Source organism: Anoplopoma fimbria, chromosome 15, assembly GCF_027596085.1.
Source record: "Anoplopoma fimbria isolate UVic2021 breed Golden Eagle Sablefish chromosome 15, Afim_UVic_2022, whole genome shotgun sequence".
Classification (NCBI taxonomy): domain Eukaryota; kingdom Metazoa; phylum Chordata; class Actinopteri; order Perciformes; family Anoplopomatidae; genus Anoplopoma; species Anoplopoma fimbria.
The window spans coordinates 4,932,063-4,958,894 of record NC_072463.1 but is presented as its reverse complement, the minus strand read 5'-3'; the positions used below and the strand labels follow the sequence as shown (position 1 = coordinate 4,958,894).

Sequence of the window (26,832 nt, the reverse complement as noted above, 5' to 3'; positions counted from 1 at the left end):
CTTTTAAATGTTTGATGAATGACCCAATAATGAAAATAGTTGCAGCACAATTAAAATGTAAATAACATTGACTGTTGATTGGTAGCAATCTTCTTTTTTAATTTATATTTTTTCTTGGCGGAAGATTTAATAATTTTAGGTTATCAGAACTCTATTTCAAAACATTTTAAATGTCTGTATGTTAAAAAAATCTACAAAACAACAACAATAGATCCGTTGTTCAATGATAACAACAATGCCATGTTGCCCATCTCCTTATGCCCATATTTGTTTAATTTTGAAAAACCCGACCGGAAACTGCGTTGCCGCTACCTTGACAACGCTCTTTCAGACGGGAGACTCTGTTAGGTCACGAGGAGGCGGGGCTTATGAGGACTAACGAGGGAAGCTGAATGGTTGAAACGTTTGAGTGACAGCTCGGAGCACCAATGACAACACCCGGATAGAAGCTACTGTTGCCTGCCAGAATCTGCAGGCAAAGTGCTGTAGTTTTGTTCCTCTGTTGGGCCTAAATGTCCAAACTACATCATAAATACGCTTTTAAATTTAAAACAAAAACATAAAATGCATGTTAATAAACCCTGGCATGAACACTGGATGACATTAAAACCCTTTTTTGACGTGGAGGACATGCTTGTTTACAATTAGTTTAAAAAACAAAGTGAAACAATTAGCTTTATCATACAGTCCAATTATGCAACATACTCTGCCATAACTGCAGAACAACACACACCTCCTGCTTCATTCTTCTTGATTATAATGCACATAAATGCACATAAACAGCCTGTATACTCACACTTTCAGTCACCTTCTCGTTGACAGTGGGTAAAGGGGTTTTTGTTGACATCTTTCTTTATATGTCCTTTAATCCCACCAGGCGGCGTTTGATGTCCCCCCAAAAAAATCAGATTATTGCGTTGCCTTGCAGGGGGACACTGTCTCAGCATGGGTCGTGACGATTTTCAAACCGGACGTGTTTGGAGCCGAGCACCTGAACTGTTAGAGACTGGAATAAAAACATAAAGCACTAATAATCTTATGTTTCTTTTTTTTTTTACACACACACACCGGTGGTCAAACTCACACTAGTGTCCGTCTGTCCGTTTTTTGGTCGGGGTCAGTGAAGCTATCTGAACTAAACGCTAAGGCGCTGTCGCCACTTCAAAAAAATAAAATAAAAAAAGAACCACCCGAGGCTTGTTATTTCACCCACAAAGTGTTTAAAAAGAAGCCATGGCGTCGAGAGTCAACAGCCGAGGTTTCCTGGAAGGGCTCAGAAGGGTTTGGAGGCTGAAATACTCGCCGTCGACTCGGATTTCTTCCATCTCCGACGACCCAAAGTGAAGCTGGTGTGTCTGTTTTAGGTGGGACCAAAATGGCTACTCAGCGGCTGGGCTGGATTAGGATGCGTTCAGGGACCCCGTGCCCGGCTCGGACGTCAGAGCTTCACCAAGAGCAGGCAAACAACCAACTGTGGTGGGAGAAGAAGGTTGCATGTAACTAAGTACTTTTATTCAAGTACTTTGATGTATTTCTATTTTATGCTTTTACTACATTTCAGAAGGAATATTGTATTCATTTCTTTGACATTTTCAGATTTAGATTATTAATAAAAAAAAAAAAATACAAACAGCTAATACATTATGATATATTATTAAATATTTATTATATTCCTTTATTGATCCCCATGGGGGAAATTCAAGTGTTGCAGCAGCTCAACTACACAGATGGTCTGGCTAGCAGAAAAACAATAAAAAATACACATACTATACAACTACACAGACAATAAATACACATACTAATAATAACTACAAATTCATAATGACATTTTTACATCTGGTATTATAAGTAGGCTATATAAATACTACATTTATCTTACTTTTATTGTTATTCTATTAATTCTAAGCATCTTTGAGTACTCTGAAAAGCGCTCTATAAATAGAATGTATTATTATTATTATTATTTCTTATACACATATTTATTACTCTATTGTTTATAGTTGTTTAAATTATTACTCTTAATTTTCTTTTATTCTTATGTTGTTTTTTCCTTATTCATTTTAGATTAAACTGTGGTGCAAGAACTTCTTTCCAGATTAATAATATTCTGTTTTATTTTATCATATCTTTATTTATCGTATCACATCGTATCTTTTGTACTTTTACTTAAATAAGAGTTTAAATGCAGAACTTGTACTTGTAACAGAGTATGTCTACACTGTAGTATTGCTACTTTTACATAAAATCTAAATACTTCTTTCACCAATGGAAGTTTTTTTACCCAAGTAAAAACAGAAATACCAGATTTTATTTATTTAAATAACACTTTTAGAATAATACATGTTGCGTTACTGATAATATTCATTGATGTTTTAATTTACGCATCACTTTAATGTTGCAGTTGTTGGAGCTACTGTTCAGTTACAAACTTCTGGGTATTTTAATCTATAATGATACAAAATCAAATATTTATTGATTTAATTTTGGATTAATAATCCTTAATCTGCAAAGTATTTAAAATATCAAACGTAGTCTAATAAAAAAGTGCAATATTTCCCTCTGAAATGTAATGTAATAGAAGTAAAAAGTAGCATTAAATGGAAATACTCAAGTAAATACAAGTACCTTCAAAGTGTACTAAAGTATTGTAATTGAGTAAATGTACTGAGTAAATATTCCACCACTGATCTACAATTAATATAATGTCGGTTATTTTCTCGATTAGTCGATATATATTTAAATATAATAAACAAGTCAATTATAATTCTATCTTTATTTTGTTCTATCTTTATTTTGTTGTATAGTATGTGTATTTATTGTCTGTATTGTATTGTATGTGTTGTCTGTGTAGTGTGTAGTTGTATAGTATGTGTATTTATTGTCTGTGTAGTTGTATAGTATGTGTATTTATTGTCTGTGTAGTTGTATAGTATGTGTATTTATTGTCTGTGTAGTTGTATAGTATGTGTATTTATTGTCTGTGTAGTTGTATAGTATGTGTATTTATTGTCTGTGTAGTTGTATAGTATGTGTATTTATTGTCTGTGTCTGTGTAGTTGAGCTGCTGCAACACTTGAATTTCCCCCATGGGGATCAATAAAGGAATATAATAATAATATAATGTCAAAGTACTCAATGGTGTTTTATATTTCCGACAGCACGTGAACGCAGCGTCAGTGAGTCCAGCTGAACGGGTGGAGGAAGTGAGGAAACCGGCCGAGCTGCGTCCCATTGGAGCAGAAAGTACAGAGCGGCCTGTCACCATCCAGCAGGAAACGTCTCTGAGGGGATTTATTTAGCTCCACACAGGAATAGTTCAGAACAAATCCAGATATTAAAGGGAGAAAACACACAACAGAAAAACAACCTGCTTTCATTCTTTTAAAGCAATTTAGCATGAATAAAGTTTAAATTTGTGACTTTTTCAATCTGATTGACTATTTAGTCTTTTATTAATGCAATCCTAATAAAATAAATATTTAACACCATATACATACATAAATTAGTCAGAATTATTCTTAAAATCCAGATTTGCTCTATTTATGTGTCGCATATTCTAAATGTATTGTCTCCATGTCCTGTTGGAGTTACCTTTTATGTCCAGCTTTGCCACAATAAATACAATTTCTTTACCATTTTTCATTAATTATAGAACATTTTTGAATTTTGAAATTAAATAAAATGTACTTGTTTTATTGAGATGCACTACACTAAATATAGTTAAATTAAAAAGGTCAACATGAAGCCAATATTTCATTTCACGCTATATTATATATGATTCACTGATTGGAATCTAATGTCCCCTAAAAAAATAAAATAATCAAATTAAATAAGCCCTCAATTCCTACTCATTTGGAATACGGCTGCATTCAGTGAATATTCTCATTTTTGATTCAACTTGTTTTTAAATGTCATAAAAGAGCCCATCACAAGGCCCCATGTTTACATATTTAACAATCCAAAACTCATAAAATATTCAGCAGTCTCTAAAAGAAGACAAAGAAAACAACATGTTCACCTCTGACAAAATGGAGGCCAAGACTTTTGGTGTTTTTGCTTTGAAAGGACTAAATCAAATGACTCAATCATCGATTCTAAGCCAACTTCTTCAGACAGGAAAGAGAAAACAACAACGTGTAGTGGATAGCAAAACATTCATTCTTTATTGACTGGAAAAATACAGGGACCAAAAAAAAAGAAGAAACATGTGCAGTCAAAATGATCCCCCAAAACACCCATGATTAAAATCCCCAAAGCGACTTCGTTTCATCAACTTAATACATCTCAAAACTACAGAGTTAATGTGCAGCAAGTAAAGCACTATGTTAAGTCATGCCACAAAGCAGAGGAGGGTGGAGGGGAGAGGGGGAGGGAGTAAAGGAGGGAGAGGCCAGCCAGTTAGGTGGTTCAGGGCATCCAGAGTCAAAGCCACAACACAAGAAAAGCTTCATCATCGTCGTCATCATCATCATCATCATCATCATCATCAGTCTCTCAGATCGCATCGATATCGATGTCGTCCTCTTCTTTTTCAGGCGTGTCCGGTTTCACAGTCTCAACTCTGAGCTCGCGGGCGGAGGGCGAGTACACCACCTGAGAAGAGAGAGAAAGAAACGGGTTTAACACCATCCACGGAGGTTTCAGACTACAGCTGCAACCTTTGACTAACACTGGAAACTAGAACACGGCTGGTTTCAGTCATTACACGCAGGTTTCTCTACGTTTTTCCACAACATTCAATAAAATAACTCAAGGTTTAAAATGTTAAAAACACAAGCGGCTGGACAAAAACCTTTCCTGAAAAAAAAAAAAAAAAAAAAAGAATAAAGAATAAAGATCGATCCCAAGAATAAATAAAGAAGAGCACGATGCTGACCTTCATTTCATTAGTTTGTATCACTCTGCTTTGACTAATAATTTATGGCTGATGTGGTTTTTAAATTACCTTCACTAAAAAAGAAAGAATTCATGAATATGCAAATATTAATCATATTAAAAGTTAAACTAATGAACACAAGATTATTCCTACTTCACTTAAAAGTATTTTCTAAGATGCATACTGGTTTACGACTGGTTTTAAAGCAAGTTGTGATAAAAGATCCTGTATGCACACACGGAGAACTCAGTCAACATAAAAAAAGAAAAAACATATTTGAGTGTTCAATAATGAAAGGGAGTTTGGACAAATATCTATATTAATTACTTAACAATTACATTGGCAAAAAAGGTTTCAAAGACCTTCGTCAGAGCTCTCATTATGCATAAAGATTTCTTTCTTCTTTGCTGTATTTTTTGATATTTGCATATTGACTGAATATTTGACATCAATAAATGCATTTTTTAAAAAAAGGAAGTTTCTGATGAGCAGCTATGCAGAGGTGGGTTGTCTAAACGTCTGCAGGAACTCACATTTGTTTTAATATCTTCTTTATATAATTACAATTTAATGTTAACGCAACATCGTGATCTACGTCGGTCTGTTACCTCCACGTTCTCATCATCTTCCTCCACCTCCTCCTCCTCGCTGCCCCCGCTCTCCTCCTCCGCCTCCTTCAGCCATTTGACAAACGGAGCAGCCTTAGCGTGGATCTCTTTGGCGAGTTCCTTAGAGACGTACTTCTTAGAAACCTGGAGGAGAAAATCAGTCAGGTTAGTAACGGCTGCAATTAAATACAATGACAATTAATGATAATCTAAATGTATCCACATCATTAGTGGAGCTGATTTAAATATTTATTCATCCTCCTGCCTATAATCCTGCTATAAACAGCTTTACTATTATTACAGGCATTCTTAAAGTAAAACTATAAAACAATGAGAAAGTTTTTAAAGGCCAATTTAACTCTGGTATCAAATAAGATTCATAAAAAATGGAAAGGCACAGAAAACAGGGGACAGGACTAAATCACTGCTAGATGTTTCAAGATTAGTTTTTTGAGGATTGTTTTTGATATTTTCTTGATTTAAAAAAATTGATTTAATATTAAATGCGCAAAAATGGTGTTACAAAAGTGGTCATGTCCATGTTTAAGTATTAGTTTTGGGAAATCATTTTAATCTAATTTAACAGTTGCATTAAATACATCACTCAGAGGCACTAAAGCCAATATTTAATTCTATTTACCGTTGTACAAGTACATATTTAATTAATTTTTTCTTAATTTTCTTGTCAAATCATCTCCATTTCATCTTTTATTTTTGTCCTTTGACTATCATTTGAATGTAATAAATCAATATAAGACATCTCCACCCACCTTCTCTGCCCAGGCGAATATGACGTCTTCATCCAGCAGGTCTGCGTCGTACAGGTCTTTGAGGATGATGGGGACGCGAGCCAGCAGCTGGACCTGATACAGCTTCACCACACACTCGAAACCTCCCAACAGATACTTCTGGGCCTTCTTGTTGTTGTGGCAGAACTGAGGGGCAAATTTATTAAAAAAAAAAAAAATCAGTCAAAAGACGAACAAGATTTAATTTGACAAATGTTAATTTGTCATCCCATAAACAGATTAATGAAAACCACAGTCGTGGATTACTCAACGTACCCGCAGGAAGTGGCGTTTGTACTTCTTGACCTGGTCGCGGATGTTCTCGTTGAAGAGCAGCTCGCTGAGGATGAGGGGGCCCATGGCCTTCACATCCAGACGCTCTGCCTCCGCCAAGATATCCTTATCGGCTCCGTCGATGGTTCCGCTCTCCTTCTTATGCTGGAGATGGGAAAAAACAGTAAAGTTAAGGAGGAATGGAAACCAGATTATACTGAGAAAAAAAAAATAGATTTCATACCTACACTCTAATAGTATTAGAGTATTATTTTTCTTACTTCCAATTAAGCTCATAAATGTAATATTTGTTCTTCATCTTTACAGCTAAATTACTAGACTTTAAGAGGAAGCAAAACAAAAGGATGTTTTGAATAAAGTGTGTTTAAGAACAGACAGTCTTACTTTCACAAAGTTGTAGAACAGGTTGACCCTCTCCTCCAGGGGTTTCTCCAGGTCCTCGCTGAGCGTGAGGTTCTTGGCGTGGTCGCTGATCTCCTCCATCCTCCTCCTCTGCGCCTCCTCCGTAGTCTCCTCCGCCCAGTCCTCATCGTCGTCGTCTCGGTCCTGAAGACACACAAGACAAGCAGAGGTCAAGACAAAGTGATTGAAATGTGTTTTCAAGGTTTTCACTGCAAAATGTTGGTGTAGAGACAAACACCTGATACTTTAGACTAAAAATGAATCCTTGTGTGTTAACAGTTAAAAATGTAAATGTTTAAACACAAGCAGCTGTATGAGAACCTTGGCTGAAAAATATTATGATTGATAAAAATAAAAAAAAGTGGAGTTAGGGCTTTACCTGGATGTGATCATTTTATATTTTATTTTTTTATGTAATATAATTTGGCTGTTAAAAGGATAGGACAAGTTATTTGTCCCCTCAAAGACTTCATCTTGTTAACCATGCTTTATGGGTGTGGCTTTTTGTTTTTGCTGTGTCATTACCATTCATATCTATTCATCCAATGTGTTTATTATCTAGACTCAAAAAAAAATGGCTCAACTTGAAGAGTTGACTTAAGGGCTCACCGACTGATGAATAATCTACTTTAGAAGGCAGCCTTAAATAAATATTAAGAGTAACTTTCAGAACTTGTTATTAGATCTTCACTTTAGATACCCAACCAAATTATTTAAACATGTTTTAAGGCATAAAAAATGATCTGCTTTGACTTTTAATATCTTGTTTTCTTTACCGTCAACTTTTCCTAACTAACGTCCACCCTTCTGCCTCAGATAACAAACCTCTGAGTGCTGCAGTGAACTGATTATCTTACGCTACTGCAAATGTTTGTGGCGTTTTGGGAGGTTCATTTGTTCACCTTTGATACTATTTTAAGGATTGAAACCAACTTAATCACCACACAGACTAAACGAGGATCAAAAGTCACACTGGACTGTGCCATAGTGAGGTATTTTAGTCTTTACTGATCTTTGTTTCGGCGGCGAGTACACAGTCAGCTGCTCACGGGGTCGTTGAACTCAGAGACCACAAACAGTTTCTTAAAGTTCCAACAGTAAGTAAATAACACTGTGTCCGACTGGTATCAGGAGGCTTTGTGTTTGCTGGTGATAAACTCTCACAGCAGCGGCAACGTTGATCCTAGAGAGAGACTAGAAAACCCACCACAGCATCGGGAGCGTCAAAGTTTTCTTGGCTTCCACCCTCTCCGCTGCCGGAGCCGTTCTCCTTGTCCTTCTTGCGGTTCTTCTTCTCCTTTTCTTTCTTTACAGATGCGGATCCACCTTCAGTGGCCTCTGTGATTGGAGAAGCAAAATAGTTATGAACAAAAATCTGCATGAGTGAACGATCCTAATGTGTTTAACTCTGCTGGTAACTAAGAGAAAGAGCAAAATCTCACCTGGTGGGTTTTTGAGGATGAACGTGCAGAGTTTGTGTCTGGTGTCTAGCATGCCGCGGTATCCACAGGCCTTACAGGAATTACCAATGGTTTGTTTCTTGGGATTGACATGCTGAAAGAGAGAAAAAGAAAATCTGATTAGATCGAATAAATCAATTAAAAAAACACAATTAATTTGTCACAGACGCTGTGAAATATTCACCAGATCAGTTTCAGGGTTGTCACACTCGGGACACAGCACAAATTTTTTGATGAACCCATCAAGCATGTCCTGCAACTTGTTCGCCTCATGGGATCCATTGACGATGTAACGGTCGTTTTTGCCATCAAACTGGGTCTGAGCACCGAGTTCACAACCAAAAAACTTGGTCGGGTCTGTGGAGGAGATCAGACAACAGTTTAAAACAAAACAGTCAGAGATTTAAACAAAAGGTATTTTTTGAACTCCTGTAAAAGTGTAAATCATTTTTTATTATTTATTTATTTTAAAATCGACATCCTGCCTCTATAAAAGGGCCGAAAAATGTAATTTACATTCCGTAGCCTTGTTAGTTAAGGGGACACCTATTAGATTAAAGCTAGTGGAACTAATCCCGACAGGTTGTTTGGTTGAAAAGTTAATTATTTATATGATAAAAAAGGAAATATTCATCAAGCTCCAAAAAACAGAAAAGCAGCAGGAAAGGGAGTTAAAAAAGAATCTTTAAATTTCTAAGTTAATTCTGGTGTTTGGTTGATCTCTGGGTACAAACGCACTTCTCCTTGGTTTAATTCCAGTAATATGGAAGGAATAAGAAACATAAAGATGATACTGCAGATGTCGTGTGTTGCTTACATGTTGGAGGCCTGTTCAGCGCCTTTGCAACATCAACCATGTTGACAATGACCGTCTTGATTCCATTCCCTTTGCCTTCAACCTGGATGAGAAAAGAAGAAACACGACCATCAACAACCACAATATCAAGAAAATGACAGTGTTCCTTCTTCATAAATGTCATATTAGGCTTCTCCGATTTGACATGAGAAAGCCGATATTTTTTCGATTTCTGTAATAAATCAAACGCGTCCAAACCTACCTTGGCAATCAGACGGGGCATCTTGTAGCGATAGAACTGGTCCAACACGCTGCGGTTGACGTTGACAGACATTTTGGCTGGCTGTTAGCACTATCAGTAAGATAAAAGGATCTTGGTTGGGGATTTTTCGGGATCTTCTGTCTGGAAAAGAGGGGATGACATAAACGACTGCAAGCGCGCTCTGTCTCTGACATGAAAAACGCTGTGCCGCTGTGGCCGCAAGCTCCTTGCTTGAAGGCTAGATTTCCACCACACAGGTTCCAACGGCTGCGCAACAGCTCTGAAAGAGGAGAGCGACAAAAATCAATGAATATTTAAAAAAATAAATGAATAACAGTTACTGTGTGTGTTCTAGACAATTTGACTTAATAGAGTCTATTAAAACTAAACTGTCATTTAAAATTGTTTGATTATATTTAATTTAGAAATGTTTTGTTGTTGGTTCAACCCTGTAAAGCACTTTGTAAATAACAAGTGCTGTAAAATGCACTTTACTACTGGTGTTACAAATGCTTTAGTATTAGTTCCTTTTTATTGTAAACCTTGCACTGACCCCAAAATGGCGTTTTCCCAGTACCATATAAAGTTGTGTTACAACACTCCATTAGTCTGATCCAGCAACCAGGAAAAAAACTCCAATATATCTGCTGAATTATGATACTTTATTTACTTTGAAAAGTAACAAAACTGAATAAATAATTTGAAGACATCAAATAAGGCTCTGAGAAATTGTGCTAAAGATCCTTTTTTGTCATCTGACAGTTTATAGCCAAACCGATTCTACCCTTGATTATACAACTGTATTTGTAATATAAAAAGGTAGCACACAGTCCAAATTGTAAAATCTGATTCCTGTAGTGAATGACAGACCGAGTTATGACACCGGTATGTCAGTCCAGAAGGACGGGCCAGAGACAGCTGGGGGGGTGGGGGCACTGCAGAGTCCATTATATATATAAATAAGTCTCCTCTTATACAACTTTGACCGGTAATACCTGCATTGCCAGATAGATTACAAATATGAAAAGCCTCTGCACTCAGGAAAAAAAAAAAAAAGAAATACTGCTGACCAAATCAAATCCAGCAAATATCCATGTGATCCAGGAGTGCGCAGGCATGACAGTCAAGTCCAAAGACAAACTAAAAACCAGGGCACTCAACTGGACGCTTTTGTGGCCATATATACGTAACACTAATTGTTTAGTGAAAGCCTTTTGTCCCACATGAGGGCCTCTGGCTTTAGTCACATAAGGCCTTCTCTTGTTATTAGGGTCAAAAACAGGAGGCCTAGCAGCTGCAAAACAACAGCTTTAAAAACATCTAAACTCCGGCTAGCTGGTCGTCTTCATCTGTCCATCTGACATCAACAGGTCTGACAGTGACACAGGGACACAGGGGAGGCAGGGCAGAGGTCCAGGCTGCTCCAGACGGGAGGCTAGTTAGCTTAGCTGGCTGCTTGGTGCAGAGTGCGTCATACAGTCACTGCACACGAGTGAGGGGACTGGGAGACGCCATTTTGATACAGTGGCACATTAAAGCATGCAACCTGCAACGCTTCAAACACAAACATTTAAATAAAAAGGACATGCATTTATATTTATATTGTTACTATTGAAAAAAACTCACCGTTTTCGCAAAACAAAGACATAAACACAACGCTGATCGTCCAAGAGCCGCAGTGAACGCTGGTCGGTGCTGGTGCTGTACTGGTTGTACTGGTTGTACTGGTTGCTGCAGGGCTTCTGGAGGGGGAGCGTCCGAACGGTGCAGGCGCCAGACTCAGAGAGGGGGGCTTATCTGGAACGACCTCGGGGTGTCAGGGGGGAACCTTTAGGGGGGGGAGAGGGGTAAAGACTACAATTAGTATTGTTAGACTACAAAAAAACAAACAAAAAAAAACGCGAACATTAGCAGAATCAAATGTCCGTCATGTGCCCCCGTAGTCAGGGCGGAACTATTGTCAGAACGGAACAAAAAAAAGGACCGGACGGTTCTCAAAGATTCCGTTATGTCAGCTGATCACGTGACGTCAGCTCAGCCAATCAGAGCGCGAACCAGCTACTGCTACACGTGTATTAAAAACACACACATATATAATATATATAATACATATAAATACTTAATATAAATATATTCAACCTCAAGGTGAGACAAGAACACAGCGTCGTTTTTTTGTTTTTTTTTAACTCACAGCCAAAGATGCTAAAGCTAATGCTAACGCTAAAGTGACGTCCCGATGCTAACGCTAGCAGCTAAAGCTAGCGCTGACGACGCAGTGCGGTGTGAGCCGATGCGGGATCGATATCGATACGTTGCGGTATTTTAACTGGCTGGCGTTAGATATCGACACTACTACGACCCGTCGATGTGGAACCCACGTCAGGTAACAATGTGCCGGATCGACCCCACGCCTCACCTCTCGAATGTTCTGCGGAACTCTGCTGCTCACGTCGCTTTTTACTGGCGGATGTCAAGGCGACGGACGCTACCTGCTTCCGGGCGGCGCATTCATTTCAAAATAAAAGCACTTGTGGTACATCATTCTAAAAGTGGTGGAATTGGAACTGAGTGAATCTACTCAAGCAATTTTACTTTTTTGAGCTACTTGTGCTTTATTTGAGTATTTACATTTTCTGCCATTTTAAAACATCCACTGTAATATATTTCGGTAGCCACATACATCTCATTCAATGTTTTTCTTTAACCAGTCAAAAGTTTGGACACACCTTCTCATTCAATGGTTTTTCTTTATTTTTATTTTTTTTATATATTTTTTTATTTTGTATATATACAGTACCAGTCAAAAGTTTGGACACACCTTCTCATTCAATGGTTTTTCTTTATTTTTATTTTTATTTTATATATATTTTTATTTTATATATATACAGTACCAGTCAAAAGTTTGGACACGCCTTCTCATTCAATGGTTTTTTTATTTTTATTTTTATTTTTATTTTTTTAGCTCAACTACAGAGAAACAGATAATAAATAAAACATATTATACAGTAAAAAAATATATAATAATAATAAAAATGTACAGTATATCCACATGGGGGAATTATGTCAAACAAATGTTCACATGATGACAGACTGTGGTCAAACTGTGTTGTTGTACAGTCTGATGGCAGTGGGCACAAATGAGCGTCTGAAGCGCTCCGTCCTGCTCTTTGGTGGAATGAGCCGATGGCTGAAAGAGCTGCCCAGCTGCCACAGTTCCTCATGGAGAGGGGGAGAGGGATTGTCCAGGATGGCTCTGAGTTTGACCTTCATCCTCCTCTCACCCACTGACTCCAGACTGTCCAGCTCCAGACCCACCACAGAGCTTGCTGGCTTTCCTCACCAGCTTATTTAGTTTGTTGGCATCTCCAGTCCTGATGCCACCACCCCAGCACACCACAGCAAAGAAGAGACATTATGCTATTTACACCCCTCCATGCATTCGACAACATTAACTCTAACTATAAATCTAATAATGAATATTAATTATTAATTCATATTAAGTGCAGTACATTTTGTTCGAGGGAGTTAACTCCACTTTTGCCAGCTGCAGCATTAGGAATTCTGACATATCAATACAAACACTGATTGTATTATGACATTTTGAATCTGCATAATGTGTATTATATACTTTTGCTACTGCAAAATGTATATTTTGTGTTACATTACATTACATTACAGTCATTTAGCAGACGCTTTTATCCAAAGCGACTTACAATAAGTGTATTCAACATAGGTATTCAAGAGAACTACTAGTCACCAGAAGTCATAAGTGCATCTCCTTTCTTAAACAAGCATCTAAGAGCATAAACCAGAGCAAAAGTACAGCGCAGAAACAAACTAATACGAAGACAATAAGTGCAACAAACTAATATGAATACAATAAGTGCTAAGTGGAAGGCTCAGAGTAGTGTGTTGATACTTATGTACTGCTACTTGAAAAGTAGGACTTGTACTTGTAACAGTAATTTAAGTAAAATATCTGAATACTTCTTAGTGCTTTTGACAGATGAAATGTGCAAGATTAAAAAACGTAAGAACAGATGACAAGGATTTATGGACCCCTCATTACTTAACGTTCAATGTCTTTCTTCCGGCTGCTGTCAGGTTGCACAACCAGCTCTGCTCCCAGTCGACCACATGACACATGACACTAAAAACCTGTCCAATACAAATACACTGTGCAATTAAAGTTATAATAGTTATAGTTACCTGTTACCTGTGCAATACAATACACTGTGCAATTATAGTTATTATAGTTTTCTGTCTGTATATATAATATTTCAGTTGTGGATTATTTACTGTTTTTATTGCTTATTTATAATACTTGTTTTTTTTATCTTGTTTTTTTTTTTTACTATGTCTCTTGTTTGCACTATAACCTATGCTGCTGTAATCCTGTAAATTTCCCCACTGCGGGACTAATAAAGGATTACAGTACCAGTCAAAAGTTTGGACACACCTCATTCAATGGTTTTTCTTTATTTTTATTTTTATTTTTTTCTACATTGTAGATTAATATTGAAGACATCCAAACCATTGAATGAGAAGGTGTGTCCAAACTTTTGACTGGTACTGTAGTTGGTTTATTATAACCAGAGGTGGAAGAAGTATTCAGCTCCTTTACTGAGGTAAAAGTACTTATACCACAATGAAAATACACCAAGTCCTGCATCCAAAAGATAACTTAATTAAAGGTTTGTAAGGTTATCATCAAAATGTACTGTTAGAGTATTGATAGTGCAGTAAAATGTACTAATACAGTACCAGTCAAAAGTTTGGACACACCTTCTCATTCAATGGTTTTTCTTTATTTTTATTTTTTTCCTAAATTGTAGATTAATATTGAAGACATCCAAACTATGAAGGAACACATATGGAATTATGTGGTAAACAAACAAATGCTCAACAAACCAGAATATGTTTTATATTTTAGATTCTTCAAAGTAGTTGAATGAGAAGGTGTGTCCAAACTTTTGACAGGTACTGTATCTTATTTTAGCTTATTTCACGTCACCTGTTTTATTTTGAAAAAACAAAAGGAAGTCTTATATCTCCTTTGACGCATGCGCGGTAGATTCTCTTCTCTGATTGGCTGACGGCTTGACGCTGTGCGTGCGTAGGCGCTTCCTCAACTTGACTCGCAGAAACAGCAAAATAGAAGATGGTGAGTATGAAATGGCGAAAAGGTGGTTATTTACCCGCATTTTCAGCCCGGTTTTCGGGCACTTTTCTCGCCAGGTGTTTACCCAAACGAGTTGTCGACGTCAGGAGTGCGACGTCGTGTTTTAAAGCGCGTGCACACAGTCTGAATTGAGTTTCTTGTGGAGGGGGAGGAGCTTCAGTCGGATATGGATCAAGGATCACATGACAGCTGAGAATATAGTCCCCACAAATGAGCCCCACAACAAGCTGCAAGCACCCTTAAAGCCCCTCCTTGCTTATGCATGGGGGGCTTGCAGCTTGTTGTGTTTGTGCACAGATCATTATTATTATTATTATTATTGTCTGTTTCATTGATTTCACCACATTTTTGGCACTTTTTGCTGTATGCAAGCTGGGCTAACAGGCTAACAGCTACTATATGCAATGAGGCATGCTCATGTGTCAGTCACTCAGTTATTAAGCAGGACTGTGACTGTGAATGTTTATGATTATTATGATTATACATGGCATGCATGATTGTAAAAACGTCAAAGTTTAGCAGAAGTTTAAATATATATACAGTACCAGTCAAAAGTTTGGACACAGCTTCTCATTCAAGAATGTAAAATATAAAACATATTCTGGTTTGTTGAGCATTTGTTTGTTTACCACATAATTCCATATGTGTTCCTTCATAGTTTGGATGTCTTCAATATTAATCTACAATGTAGGAAAAAATAAAAATAAAGAAAAACCATTGAATGAGAAGGTGTGTCCAAACTTTTGACTGGTGCTGTATATGAAGAAACATACTCCATTGGTATGTTTTTGATACATTTGTAATTAAAAGGTTATAGCTCTTAAATATTGCATTAAGGTTTAATGGGGTGTATGCATAAACATTTTTTTCTGTAAAAGTTTAATTTACACATATTTTACATTTGTCGTCTTACTTAAGCATAAGTATTAAATGTTATTATTATACAATAAGATATTAAAAGAACAAAACAATAGACATTTATTATTATCCATACGCAAAAGTGCATTTAAAAAAAAATGTTTTTAAGGTGATTTAAAAGAGAACAAAGACGGTTCTTGCCTGAGATAAATATGAGGAAAGATTTACACATACGGTACCAGTCAAAAGTTTGGACACACCTTCTCATTCAATGGTTTTTCTTTATTTTTATTTTTTCCTACATTGTAGATTAATATTGAAGACATCCAAACTATGAAGGAACACATATGGAATTATGTGGTAAACAAACAAATGCTCAACAAACCAGAATATGTTTTATATTTTAGATTCTTCAAAGTAGTTGAATGAGAAGTTGTGTCCAAACTTTTGACTGGTACTGTATATCTGATGTTTCTGGATTAATAATGTGTATGTTGCATTGCAACTTTACACCCTGTTGTCTAGTTTAATCTGCATCAATGCATCATATTCTATAAAATCATCATGTGTTTTTATCTCTAAAAAGAATAACAGCCTTTGTGACGATGCGTTTTCCAGCTGATCCAAGAGGCAAGAGAGTTTATTTAGCTGAAGAAGTAGAAGGATTTTCTCAACACATGAAGGAACAATTCATCCTTCAGTTTATCACAAACATTCAACATCAACACATCTGGAGATACAAGGTTTTTTTAGGAAGGGGAAGAAAAACTGTCTTCTGAGAAGAAACTAAAGCTGTCAGATAAATGTAGTAAAAAGAACAATATTTACTTCTAAAATGAAATACAGTAAAAAGTACAGTATTTACCTGTGAGCTGTAGTGGAGTAAAAAGTACAATATATATATATACCTCTGAGATGTAGTTCAGTTAAAAGTAAAATATTTACCACTGAGATGTAGTGGAGTAGAAGTATAAAGTAGCATAAATAGAAGTACTCAAGTAAAATACCTTGAATTTGTACTTCAGCACAGAAGTTGCGTCCATGTATTTACTTACATTCCACCACTGATTATAACTCATTTCCTGTCAGCACTTTCATATGCCTTCTTTGCATGATTTTGCTCTCACTCAGTCAGGTGAAAACTACATTTGTGCTTCATCATCATCACTAACCATCAACCATTAACAGTCGATTCAATCACATTGTTGTTTTATTACTTTAATTTATTTTTGGAATGAATTATTTCTGTCTACTTAATCCATTCACTTTTTAATTTCTAATTTCAGTTTTCCCCTCTTTCTTGTCTTTTGTTTCTTTTTGTTCTTTTCGTATCTTTGATCATGCCCTCGTGTCGTTCTCTCCATGCACATCCCGCCTTCCTCCCTCTCTCACCCACTCTCCTCCTCCCTCCCCTCATTGCCCGTCTCCAATCAACCAGGCTGGTCACCGGGTAAGTGCCCCCCTCCCCCCCGATCCCTGTTTTCTGCTCGCTCTTCTGCTCGCCACACTAACAGCAGGGTTTGGTATTGCACATCTGTGGAGGTCTGATGTTTCTGCTGCTAATTCAGCCACCGCACCGGCAGACTACGATGCTTTAATTCCACCTGCTGCTCTCAACTATTCTGCTAAAAAAGAATTACCCTCATACCCAAAAAGTCTAGAAATAAGTCAGAGTAGGAAACCGAAAGCTCCCTTATTATATTTCAAAATCTGCTATGACTCACAACCTAAAATGATTACTCCTTTGGGGAGTCCTTACTCGTGACTCATCTAATTCAAAACAGGAAATCATTGTGAGTGGAGGCGTTCCACTTCAGAAAGGATGAGCAGGACACATTTTAACATTTCTGTTGTGTGAGGAAATAAAGTCCATAGTAAAACAAATTTACTGTTCTGGTTTTAGAGTAAAAGAACATCTGATTCAGTAACTATTCATCATAAGTGACTCAAATTAAATAAATACTCCCCAAAGGATTTGACAGTGCATGTGTATGCAGCAGCAAGAAGTCATCAGTTCCTGATTCGTTTTATCAGCTTAACTGATTTACGGTGTAAAATAAATAATTGGAATGTTTTTTTAACTTGCCAAAGTCGTAACATGCAACCACGATTAACATTCACAGCATCTCTCCGCTCTCCAGAGGAGTTAAAAAGGTTATTTATGGGTTTCATGTTTAGTATGAACTTAAAGGTTTGTCCGTGTTTGATTCTTATCGACTCCTTGTGTTGTGTGAGAACATAATTATCTCGCTCTCATGTCCTACATCTGTTATTGAGTGTCTGAAATCCTGCTGTGCTGGTTCAATCCATATTTTTCCACCATGGGCGGCTGTTTTTTTTTCGATTATGTAAGAAGAAACTTTCCAGTTTGAATTCAGACACTTAATAAACTCAGCTTGTTACTCACAAAAACTGCTTAATTTACAAGTTTGAGCTTTTATGAATTCAGCCCTGTATATCCACAGTACTGAATTCATCTGGAGAAGTTGTTGTTCAGGTGCAGTAACATTAAACTGAACAGTATTTTGCTGGTTTCAAACAAGATACAAGACAACTTGATAATAAGTAACAGAGGAATACAGCGGTTCTGGTGGATCCCGACCTGCGGCATCCCTCAGAGCTCTTTCCTGGGCCCACTTTCTTTTCTCATTGTTCAGATGCTACATCTCACAGCCTGAACTCTCCCTCATCGGTGGGTGACTAACCTGTATATGTGTGTGTATGTGATGCCTTCAGTTGGTCCTGGTGTTAGGTGACCTGCACATCCCCCACCGGTGCAACACCCTGCCAGCCAAGTTCAAGAAGCTGTTGGTCCCGGGGAAGATCCAGCACATTCTCTGCACCGGCAACCTCTGCACCAAGGAGAGCTATGACTACCTGAAGACTCTCGCCGGGGACGTCCATATAGTCCGTGGAGACTTCGATGAGGTCAGCGTGTGTTTGAAGGCAACAGTGAAAGAGAACACAGCCATATTCATCACTCCACAAAATACAATTTGAAATAGACAGACCCAGTTTCTTCAATCACTAAGTTTTCATGCGAAAATGGCAGAAAATGCTGTTTTCAGCGTCTCAAATATGTTTTATAACTGATTATCTTTGGGTTTTGGACAGACAAACAAGACACTTGAAGAAATCACCTTGGACATTTTTCCCTGACATTTTATAGACCACTCGATTAATCAATTAGAAAAATTAAAAGTAATCATTAGTTGCAGCCCTAGAAATTAATTGTGCTGTCAGTGTGGTTGCAACATTTGAGATTTCTGCTTCTTGTTAAGCCAGAGTGGTCTGTTTATACTTAACAATGTGATGGAGGAATTACATTGTTCTTCAAAGTCTCTGAAATTTTTATTTCAGAGAATTTTCATTTAGAGGTATTAAACTAAGGGCACAGATGGGAGAAAAAGACATAATTTATGAGGCTTAATATTTATGTGCAAGAAGGAAATGAAATGGATCTCTTGCCGGTAATAAAGACCTTTTACCGGCATGTAATGAAATTGTAATTACTCCCTCCTCGCTAGTTGAGTTTTATGTTCCTTGTTCAGAATTTTAAAGAAATAGTCACATTGAAGAACTCCAACATCCTTTTAATACAGTCATGCCACAGCTGATTTTACTCTTTAACCTGCACATATGACCGTTTTCAGTGGTAGATCACTTAGAACAAGTGTATAAATACAAGAATTTTCCAATTAAAACAACAGTGCATACATTTTTTCCCTTCTGGTTTCCTCTCAGAACCTGAACTACCCGGAGCAGAAGGTGGTGACGGTGGGCCAGTTTAAGATCGGCCTCATCCACGGCCACCAGGTGATCCCGTGGGGCGACATGGCCAGCCTGGCGCTGCTCCAGAGGCAGCTGGACGTCGACATCCTCATCTCCGGGCACACGCACAAGTTCGAGGCGTTCGAGAGCGAGAACAAGTTCTACATCAACCCCGGCTCGGCCACAGGAGCCTACAGCGCACTGGAAAGGTAGAGGAATCGTTCAAAGGGGCCTCGGATTAGAAACACAAAGGATTGAAGTCTTAATTGTTGATTACATAACATCACATATGCGTGAAACCCAGATCCGAACTGGCAAAGTGCACATTCATGCAGTTCTATTGTTGCATTTGCGTTGATTATAAAACATCAGATTTCCTCTCATGTGAGCATCTTAAATTAGAATTAGGACACTGTGAGTGTGATTATTTTCTTTGTATTAGAAAATTAAAACTACAGAGATTTTATTAAACTGATAAATTGGTAGAGAAAGCCCAGTTTAGTCCTAACTAATCAAATATTGTTCTCAGTCTTCAATGCAGCAAACGTTAGTATTTCTAGCGTGACATGTTCATTAACTGTTATCCATTTCATCCCAGTCATGGTAGGAAGATACGCAGAAATAAAAATGTAATAATCAAATCAAAAAATACAGATTTACTAGAACAAATATGTCTCTGTAAGTCAACTGAAATTAGTGAGAGATAAAAATCTGCTTTACTGGAGCTGAATGTATTTCTTAACACATAATTATTATAAATTAATAATAATATAATCATGTTTTGCCCACAAAGAGTTGTTTTAAACTTGTTTGTATCCTGCCTCCATCTTAATCTTAAAGCTGCTCAGTGATGGAAAGTAACCAATCACATTTACTCAAGTAATGTACTTCAGTATAATTCTTTCTTTTACTTTAGTAATTCCATTTTAAGCTACTTTATACTTCTACTCCACTACAACTCTGAGGTAAATATTATACTTTGTACTCCACTAAATTTATTTAAAAACTTTAGTAACTTTATTAATACAAGGTGCCTATCAACTAATAACGTATGGTATATTAATATAGGTGAAACTACACATAGTCATTAAACAAGTCATTAAAACAGCTTTTGTTACTTCCCAAATTCAGATTAATAATTTTTTTAAATCAATAATTATGACATATAACAGGTTAAGATAAAATAATTTCACAAACTAAAAACGATTCAAATGAACTCCACCTTTACCAGAAAAAGATTATAATTCAGTAATATTATATATTTGATTCTGAAATAAGCCCTTCTTCATAATGAGTAGTATTTCGGTACTTAAAGCATATTTTGATACTAGTACTTATGTACTCTAAGTAATATTTTCAATGCAGGACTTTAACTTGCAACAGAGTATTTTTACACTGTAGTATGGCTACTTTTACTTAATTAAAGGATATGAATACTTCATTATAGCATTGAAGACATTCAATGTTACATTACATTTGTTACATTACATTTAACAAATTCAACAGCAACATTTTTGCGACTCCTTTCTATCAGATAAATAGATTTTCTTGATAGGAAAGATGTTGCTGCAGATCTTTTTCACACTGATGATGTTCTCCAGTACAACATGTGTAACCATAGAAACCAGACTGACTGTAATCACCAGCAGTGTAAGAGGAAAAGCATTGACCTTTAAACACATCTGTCTTCTCTCCTTACAGCAACATCATCCCCTCTTTTGTATTAATGGACATCCAGGCGTCCACAGTGGTGACATATGTTTATCAGCTGATCGGCGACGACGTCAAGGTGGAGAGAATCGAGTACAAGAAATCTTAAAGGGCGGCGGGAGGAAGAGGAGGAGGAGGAGGAGGAGGAGGAGTTGGGTCAGCGTTGCTTCATCTATCGTTTCATTCCTTGTCCACCAGGGGGCAGCAGCTCCCCTGCAGTCACCACCATGTTAATGCTGTAACAAACTGTTCAGTAGCTTAACTCTAAAAAAGAAATGTGTATTATATTGTTTATACGTCATCAGCATTCGCTTGTATCCGAGCTGTCATTTGGTAACTGTAGAGAATGCAATAATGTCACACGTGTTTGTTCTCAAAAGAAATATTTGGTGCCATTTTTTGTTTCCTTCTTTTTTTTGGATTTTAGTCATTTCCCGCCCGCGTCGTGTCCTGTAACCAACAGGCCTTTAGCTTCATGTAGTCGACCTTTTTTTCATTTGGTTTATTTCCCACAATAAAGATCTTATTTCACTCCATCGGTTGTTTTGTCTTAAATAACAGATAGATAGATAGATAGATAGATAGATAGATAGATAGATAGATAGATAGATAGATAGATAGATAGATACTGTGATTGAGGGAAGAGAGAAGGAGCAGTCACTGAAGGGGAAATCCAGATGTTTTTGTGTTTAAACTTAGTGTACAATACATTTCCAAAAGTCTCCACATTTTCTGTAAATTCAAAGTCCATTAAATCTCTATGACAGCTGAACATCTCTTTCCAAAAACATTTCAGTCTTTCCTCTAAATGTTGGAATCTTGTGACCATTTAAACACTTAAATGTCTTAAATCTTATTTTAAAATGTAGCTTTGAGATTGTCTTGCAATGAAACTAAGCAGCCTTGTTCAAACAATGAAGAAGAAGGGAAAGAACAGACCATACGTGAACAAGCATGTCTGAATACTTTTGGTCTTATGGTGGAACTAAGAATCTGATTTATTGAAAGATTAAGAAACCACAGAGGAGATGTCTTCAGTGTTTATGACGATGTAGGTTTTTTTAATAACACAATTACACACAAATTACTTCACTTTTTAGAGTTTAAATTCTTGGATTTGATGGTTTTTATGATAAAACTTCTGAAGAAAGAGATTTCCTTTTATCCACCATTTTTCCTGACCTTATAGAGAAGTCTCTAAAACATCATTTAGACCCCCATGAAGGGAGATAAAATGTACCAAATATATATTTAAGCAGGTAAATTAATAGATAGAAATGTGTAATAATGTAAGAATATTCAGATTTTAGTTTGTACTCTGTTGGTTCTTTAGGGGTGTTGGGTTGTGCTCAATGAGGGAATTCAGACTCATGACCTCAGTATTTTGAAAACACTGTAAGTAAAAACAATACATGAGAAATTACTATAAATGAATATAAGAAATGATTAATGACGGATACGATTATTAAAGCAATGGGTCAGTGGATATGAAACCTTTGACTCATTAAAGTTAAAACTACACTAATTCAATAATTATAGCCTCACAATAATAAACATTAATGACCAAACAATTCTTTTGGTAAAAGGTTGCACATTCAGCAACTTAACCAAAACTCTCAGTGGAGCAGACACTTATTAGTAATTTATTCAAGTGTTAAATATTACAGAGTACATAAATACATATATTGAAGGGGTTTTAGAGGTTTTGGGTAGTAAGATAAATAAATAGTACATGAGCAATGCTGTGTTTCTGTTGATATATTTCCATCTCCTCAGCACTACTTATACAAAACAAATTAAGCAAGTGTGGAGAATTTTAGATTTTCAATTTAAAAGGTACATTAAACAAATACATGTTGTTGGTATCTGTCTGAATTCCAAACCAAAAAAAACCTCCTGCTGGCTTTGTTTTGCTTGAACATGAATGTGAGCCATTGATTGGAGGTTTTTGGGGTCTGATTGTGACTGAGCCACCCTTTTACATCCCCATCAGACATATAGAAAAAAGTGTATTTATACCATAGAGCATAGGTTTTCAAAGTGGGAGACCTGCCTCTCCAGGGTGAATGCAGATCATTGAATGGAATTGAAAAAATATAACATTAATTAAAAGAGCCTTTTTTCCAAGCTTTGTCTTGCTCACAGTCTCAGATTGTGAAAAACCCATATAGCAATATAGAGTTTAGGAACCATCGAAGTCCAACATATAGGTCAAATAAAGAAGATTTTCAGTTATTTTCAGATAAATAAATTCCCTCTTAAAGGGCAGTAAAAACGTTATCTGTTGCTTCTTGTTCAAAAAATATTGCATGTGGTTGTCGTCACTCCAAAGAGTTTATCATGTGACCAGTTGAGACAATCAGATGGGATCCCATTGCTCATATTTCACCAACACAGGAACTGAACATGTGATTACCTGGAAATACAGTCTTCAAATCGTTTCCTCTCGCTGCCACTGGGGGCGCCAAAGAACAAAATCACCTGGTGAAGGTTTAACAACAAAGCTGCAATCTGAGCTGCTACTCACAGTGTGTTTTTTGTTTGAATAAGATCCACTTTTTTATGGTAATTTATTATAAACCAAGAGGTTTGTTGGCCTTCAACCTGGAGTTGTGAAAGTGGGGATATTATTCTCAGGTTCTATCGACATCAAATGTTATTGCGATAGCTGAAAGGTTCAACAGAAATGTCATAAATGTGAGGAGGTGTCATCATCCCATTCTCCCACAGAGAGTGAACTCATCATCCAGTCCCTCCTCCTCCTCCTTATCTTCCTCAAACAGCCTTATTCTGGCTCCTGGCAACAAAAACAAAAACATTTAATCAACTAAACATGGATTGTTTTACATAAACAAAATAACTTATTGATTAGATGAGCCCTAAAATAAATATACTTAAATATAATAAACACATTTGACTGAAGCTTCTCTACAAAATTACTATAAAATAAGAAAAATATATTTAAAAAATTGCATATTTGAAGCAAAGATATAAAACAAGGCTCCTATGTTAATTGACAGATGAAAACTAGTCCAGCTGACTTACTTCTTGGACTTTTTCTCCTCAGTGTTGGAGATGTTATCGTTGTTTGTTTCTTTATCTTTGTTTGTTTCGATGCTGATGTGTTTGAAAGCCTGCAATGTATATGAAACAGAGGATAGTTACAAATGTTTACATGCTGATTAAAGAACAAAAAAAAGTGAGATTTCTGCAACTTTAAATATGGAATGCAGTACTGGAAATTAAAATATGTTCTCTCAAATACAGATAAAAGCATTTTTAGAATAGTAATGGATGTGTAATCGCCTTGAAAACACGTCTTCAATGTTTTCTTTGTGTTTAAATATCTGTTAATAAGTGTGTGGCCCACCTGGCATGTTTGTTTGGGATTTTTGGAAGAAAGGATTTCCCAGGATTCCTAGCACCAGCGTTTATCTTCTCCTTGTGAGGAACTTCAGCTCGATGTTTATCACCTTCATCATTCCCCGGTGAGATAACAGACGACACAACATAGCCGTCTCTTACAGCCCTGCAGCCTAAACAACCTCAGGCACAGAGCAAAGTAGTGTGTCACTTTTCTGACGTTGATGAACATTGTTTTTTTTCTCATTTTTAATGTTTAATATGAAGATGTCGGCCATATTTTTTGGCCCGGATAATTGTTTTCGTTGCTGCTGTTTACATTCTTATGATGCATATTCAAATAAATCCACTACAGGAATTTACTTCTGTTATTGTTTGTTTTGTTTGTCATGTGAATTTCATTGTGCATCCCTGCATGATGACAATAAATGATCCTTGAAACCTAAAGCAGGTTCTTTCTAATCATTTTGTGACAGAAATACATATACATGTTGTACAATTGCAAAACAGTGTTGAATCAAGTCAAGGTTTATTTAAAGTGTCTCAACATCAACTAATGCAATGAATATTTGAAAAATAATGGCAATTAAACCAACAAAGTGTAGAGAGTGTTGAACCAAACTACTGATACAGTAAGTTAAACATTGTAGGACGGATAGATAACGTGGACGTTTTGACCTTGACTTCTGGGGAAAGATAAGAAACCAGAACTACAACAATTCCAGGAAGTGTGCTGATATGTGTGTTTGATAACTAAGATATGAGAGGGAGTAGTTCATGTAGTGTTGTTTGATGAGGTGACGCACGTGCACGGCGCTGTGGGAAGCTGCGATGGTGTACAGATATTCCTTCTGAGCCGGTGTGAGTGCTGCGTGCTGAGGGAGAGACAGAGGTCATCTTTCACACTCACTCACTGATGGCATTCATGTTGCTGTGCTTCATCCTGTTGTATTTTACTCTAATGACCTTTAATTAGTTTGGAACATAGGATCAATCACTGTTTAATTAGTTGTAGAAATTAGGTCAAAGGCAGCAGTGGAAGAAGGGTTCAGGTAAACTACTGAATAATAGTATAATTTATTTATGTATTTATTTATGTATTTCTTTGTTTATTTACTTATTTATTTATTCATTCATTCATGTATACATTTAATTAAATTAATTAAATGTAATTAAATTTTATTAAATTTTATTAATTAAATTTGGTTGATGTTAATTATTTTAGTTGAGTTATTATTTATTTTTTTAAACTTTAACAACAATATGCAACGGAGTAACATTTCAGAGGAAGTACATTAAATAAAATAAATAAAATAAATAAAATAAATAAAATAAATAAAATAAATAAATAAAATAAATAAAATAAATAAAATAAATAAAATAAATAAAATAAAAAAATAAAATAATTTAAATAATAATTACAAATAAAGTTAAGAGAATGCCTTTAAAGATACAAGCGAAAAAAATCAGGCCACAAACCTTTGAAAGCACACAAAAAATATGTTTTTACTGAAGTTAAAGAACAGATAAAAGTACTTATACCACACTGTGAAAATACTCAACTACACTTAAAAATCTAAGTACACGTCAAAAAAGATTTCTGTTATTTTAGGTAGTTCTCATCACGCTGATGTACGTAAATTGGGTTTAAATTAGTGTTTTGATGCTATAAAACTATTTTGAGGCCGATCTCTCTCTCCGCTTTGCTGCTTCAAAGCCTCAAAACTGCTCCAGCGAAAGTCAGGACATTTGAAAGATCAGACCAGCCCATTCAAATGTATTCCGATTGTCAGAGTTGATAAAGAGGCCATCCGTGAAACTCTTTGTCATGCAAATCATTTCACTGGAACTGTTAAGATGGGAATGTTTTGGTATTTAACTGTAAGAACTAAAGCAAAGGCTAACAGTGTAGTTTCAAAATAGATCTCATTGATTCTTTTACCTTCAGAAATGGTCCTGAGGTCATGGTTTTGGGGATTTGTACGGTCGTTGCGTGTTGTGGTTCATATCTTGCAGCTGGTAGTCTGTAGATTTTCAAACCACTGTTGTAGTTCACAGATGCATCTTTTGAAGCTGTTAGCAGAGAAGAAAAACAGACAGACATTGTGATAAATATTTGCCTCAGTTGAGACTGAATGTTTCCCTAACAGTGTGCCAAGAGGAAGACAGAAAAACCTGCTTTTATAGAGAAGGGGATGACACACATAACTGTATAAATGGGGATATTCGTGCACACTTTTTTGACTGTCTCTCCTCAAAAGCATTCCCAATGCTGCACTCGTTCGTGCACAGGAAAAGTGACAGACGTGGTTGCTTGAGAATGACAAAAGAAGAATTCAAACCCAGCCTACTTTCACATCTCGACACACCTCATTTATTGGCCACCTGAAGGGGAAGATATTGTTGGATTGTCTGTTGGGGAAAGTTTGATGCATAAATCAACTGCTTGTCAGAATTTTTGT

The 26,832-nt window shown here is 36.4% G+C and overlaps 3 protein-coding genes across 5 annotated transcripts in view; 1 reads left to right on the top strand and 2 right to left on the bottom strand.

The window, feature by feature from the left end:
- Positions 1–1,460, bottom strand: part of mark3a (MAP/microtubule affinity-regulating kinase 3a) — a 51,020-nt gene extending 49,560 nt beyond the window's left edge. Inside the window, 2 exon segments of the mRNA XM_054614667.1 lie at positions 797–1,006; positions 1,085–1,460. Coding sequence (XP_054470642.1) covers positions 797–847 — 51 coding nt within the window. The 5' untranslated portion in view covers positions 848–1,006; positions 1,085–1,460.
- Positions 1,461–4,140: 2,680 nt separating this feature from the next.
- On the bottom strand, positions 4,141–11,328 carry eif5 (eukaryotic translation initiation factor 5). 2 transcript variants are annotated; one of them, XM_054614428.1, is made up of 11 exons: positions 11,113–11,328; positions 9,487–9,766; positions 9,246–9,327; positions 8,613–8,785; positions 8,411–8,522; positions 8,176–8,306; positions 6,951–7,112; positions 6,549–6,710; positions 6,255–6,419; positions 5,485–5,628; positions 4,141–4,593 (listed from the first exon to the last, which is right to left on the bottom strand). In XM_054614428.1, exons 2-11 carry the CDS (start codon positions 9,556–9,558, stop codon positions 4,495–4,497), a joined length of 1,302 nt encoding a protein of 433 aa, XP_054470403.1. In that variant the 5' UTR covers positions 9,559–9,766; positions 11,113–11,328; the 3' UTR covers positions 4,141–4,494. The 2 variants fall into 2 exon arrangements, with proteins under 2 accessions (XP_054470403.1, XP_054470404.1); XM_054614429.1 differs by having other exon boundaries at positions 9,487–9,627.
- Positions 11,329–14,564: 3,236 nt separating this feature from the next.
- Positions 14,565–21,543, top strand: vps29 (VPS29 retromer complex component). 2 transcript variants are annotated; one of them, XM_054614452.1, is made up of 5 exons: positions 14,600–14,650; positions 16,965–16,976; positions 18,263–18,454; positions 19,271–19,506; positions 20,999–21,543. In XM_054614452.1, exons 1-5 carry the CDS (start codon positions 14,648–14,650, stop codon positions 21,114–21,116), a joined length of 561 nt encoding a protein of 186 aa, XP_054470427.1. In that variant the 5' UTR covers positions 14,600–14,647; the 3' UTR covers positions 21,117–21,543. The 2 variants fall into 2 exon arrangements, with proteins under 2 accessions (XP_054470428.1, XP_054470427.1); XM_054614453.1 differs by lacking the exon at positions 16,965–16,976 and having other exon boundaries at positions 14,565–14,650.
- Positions 21,544–26,832: the final 5,289 nt, after the last annotated feature.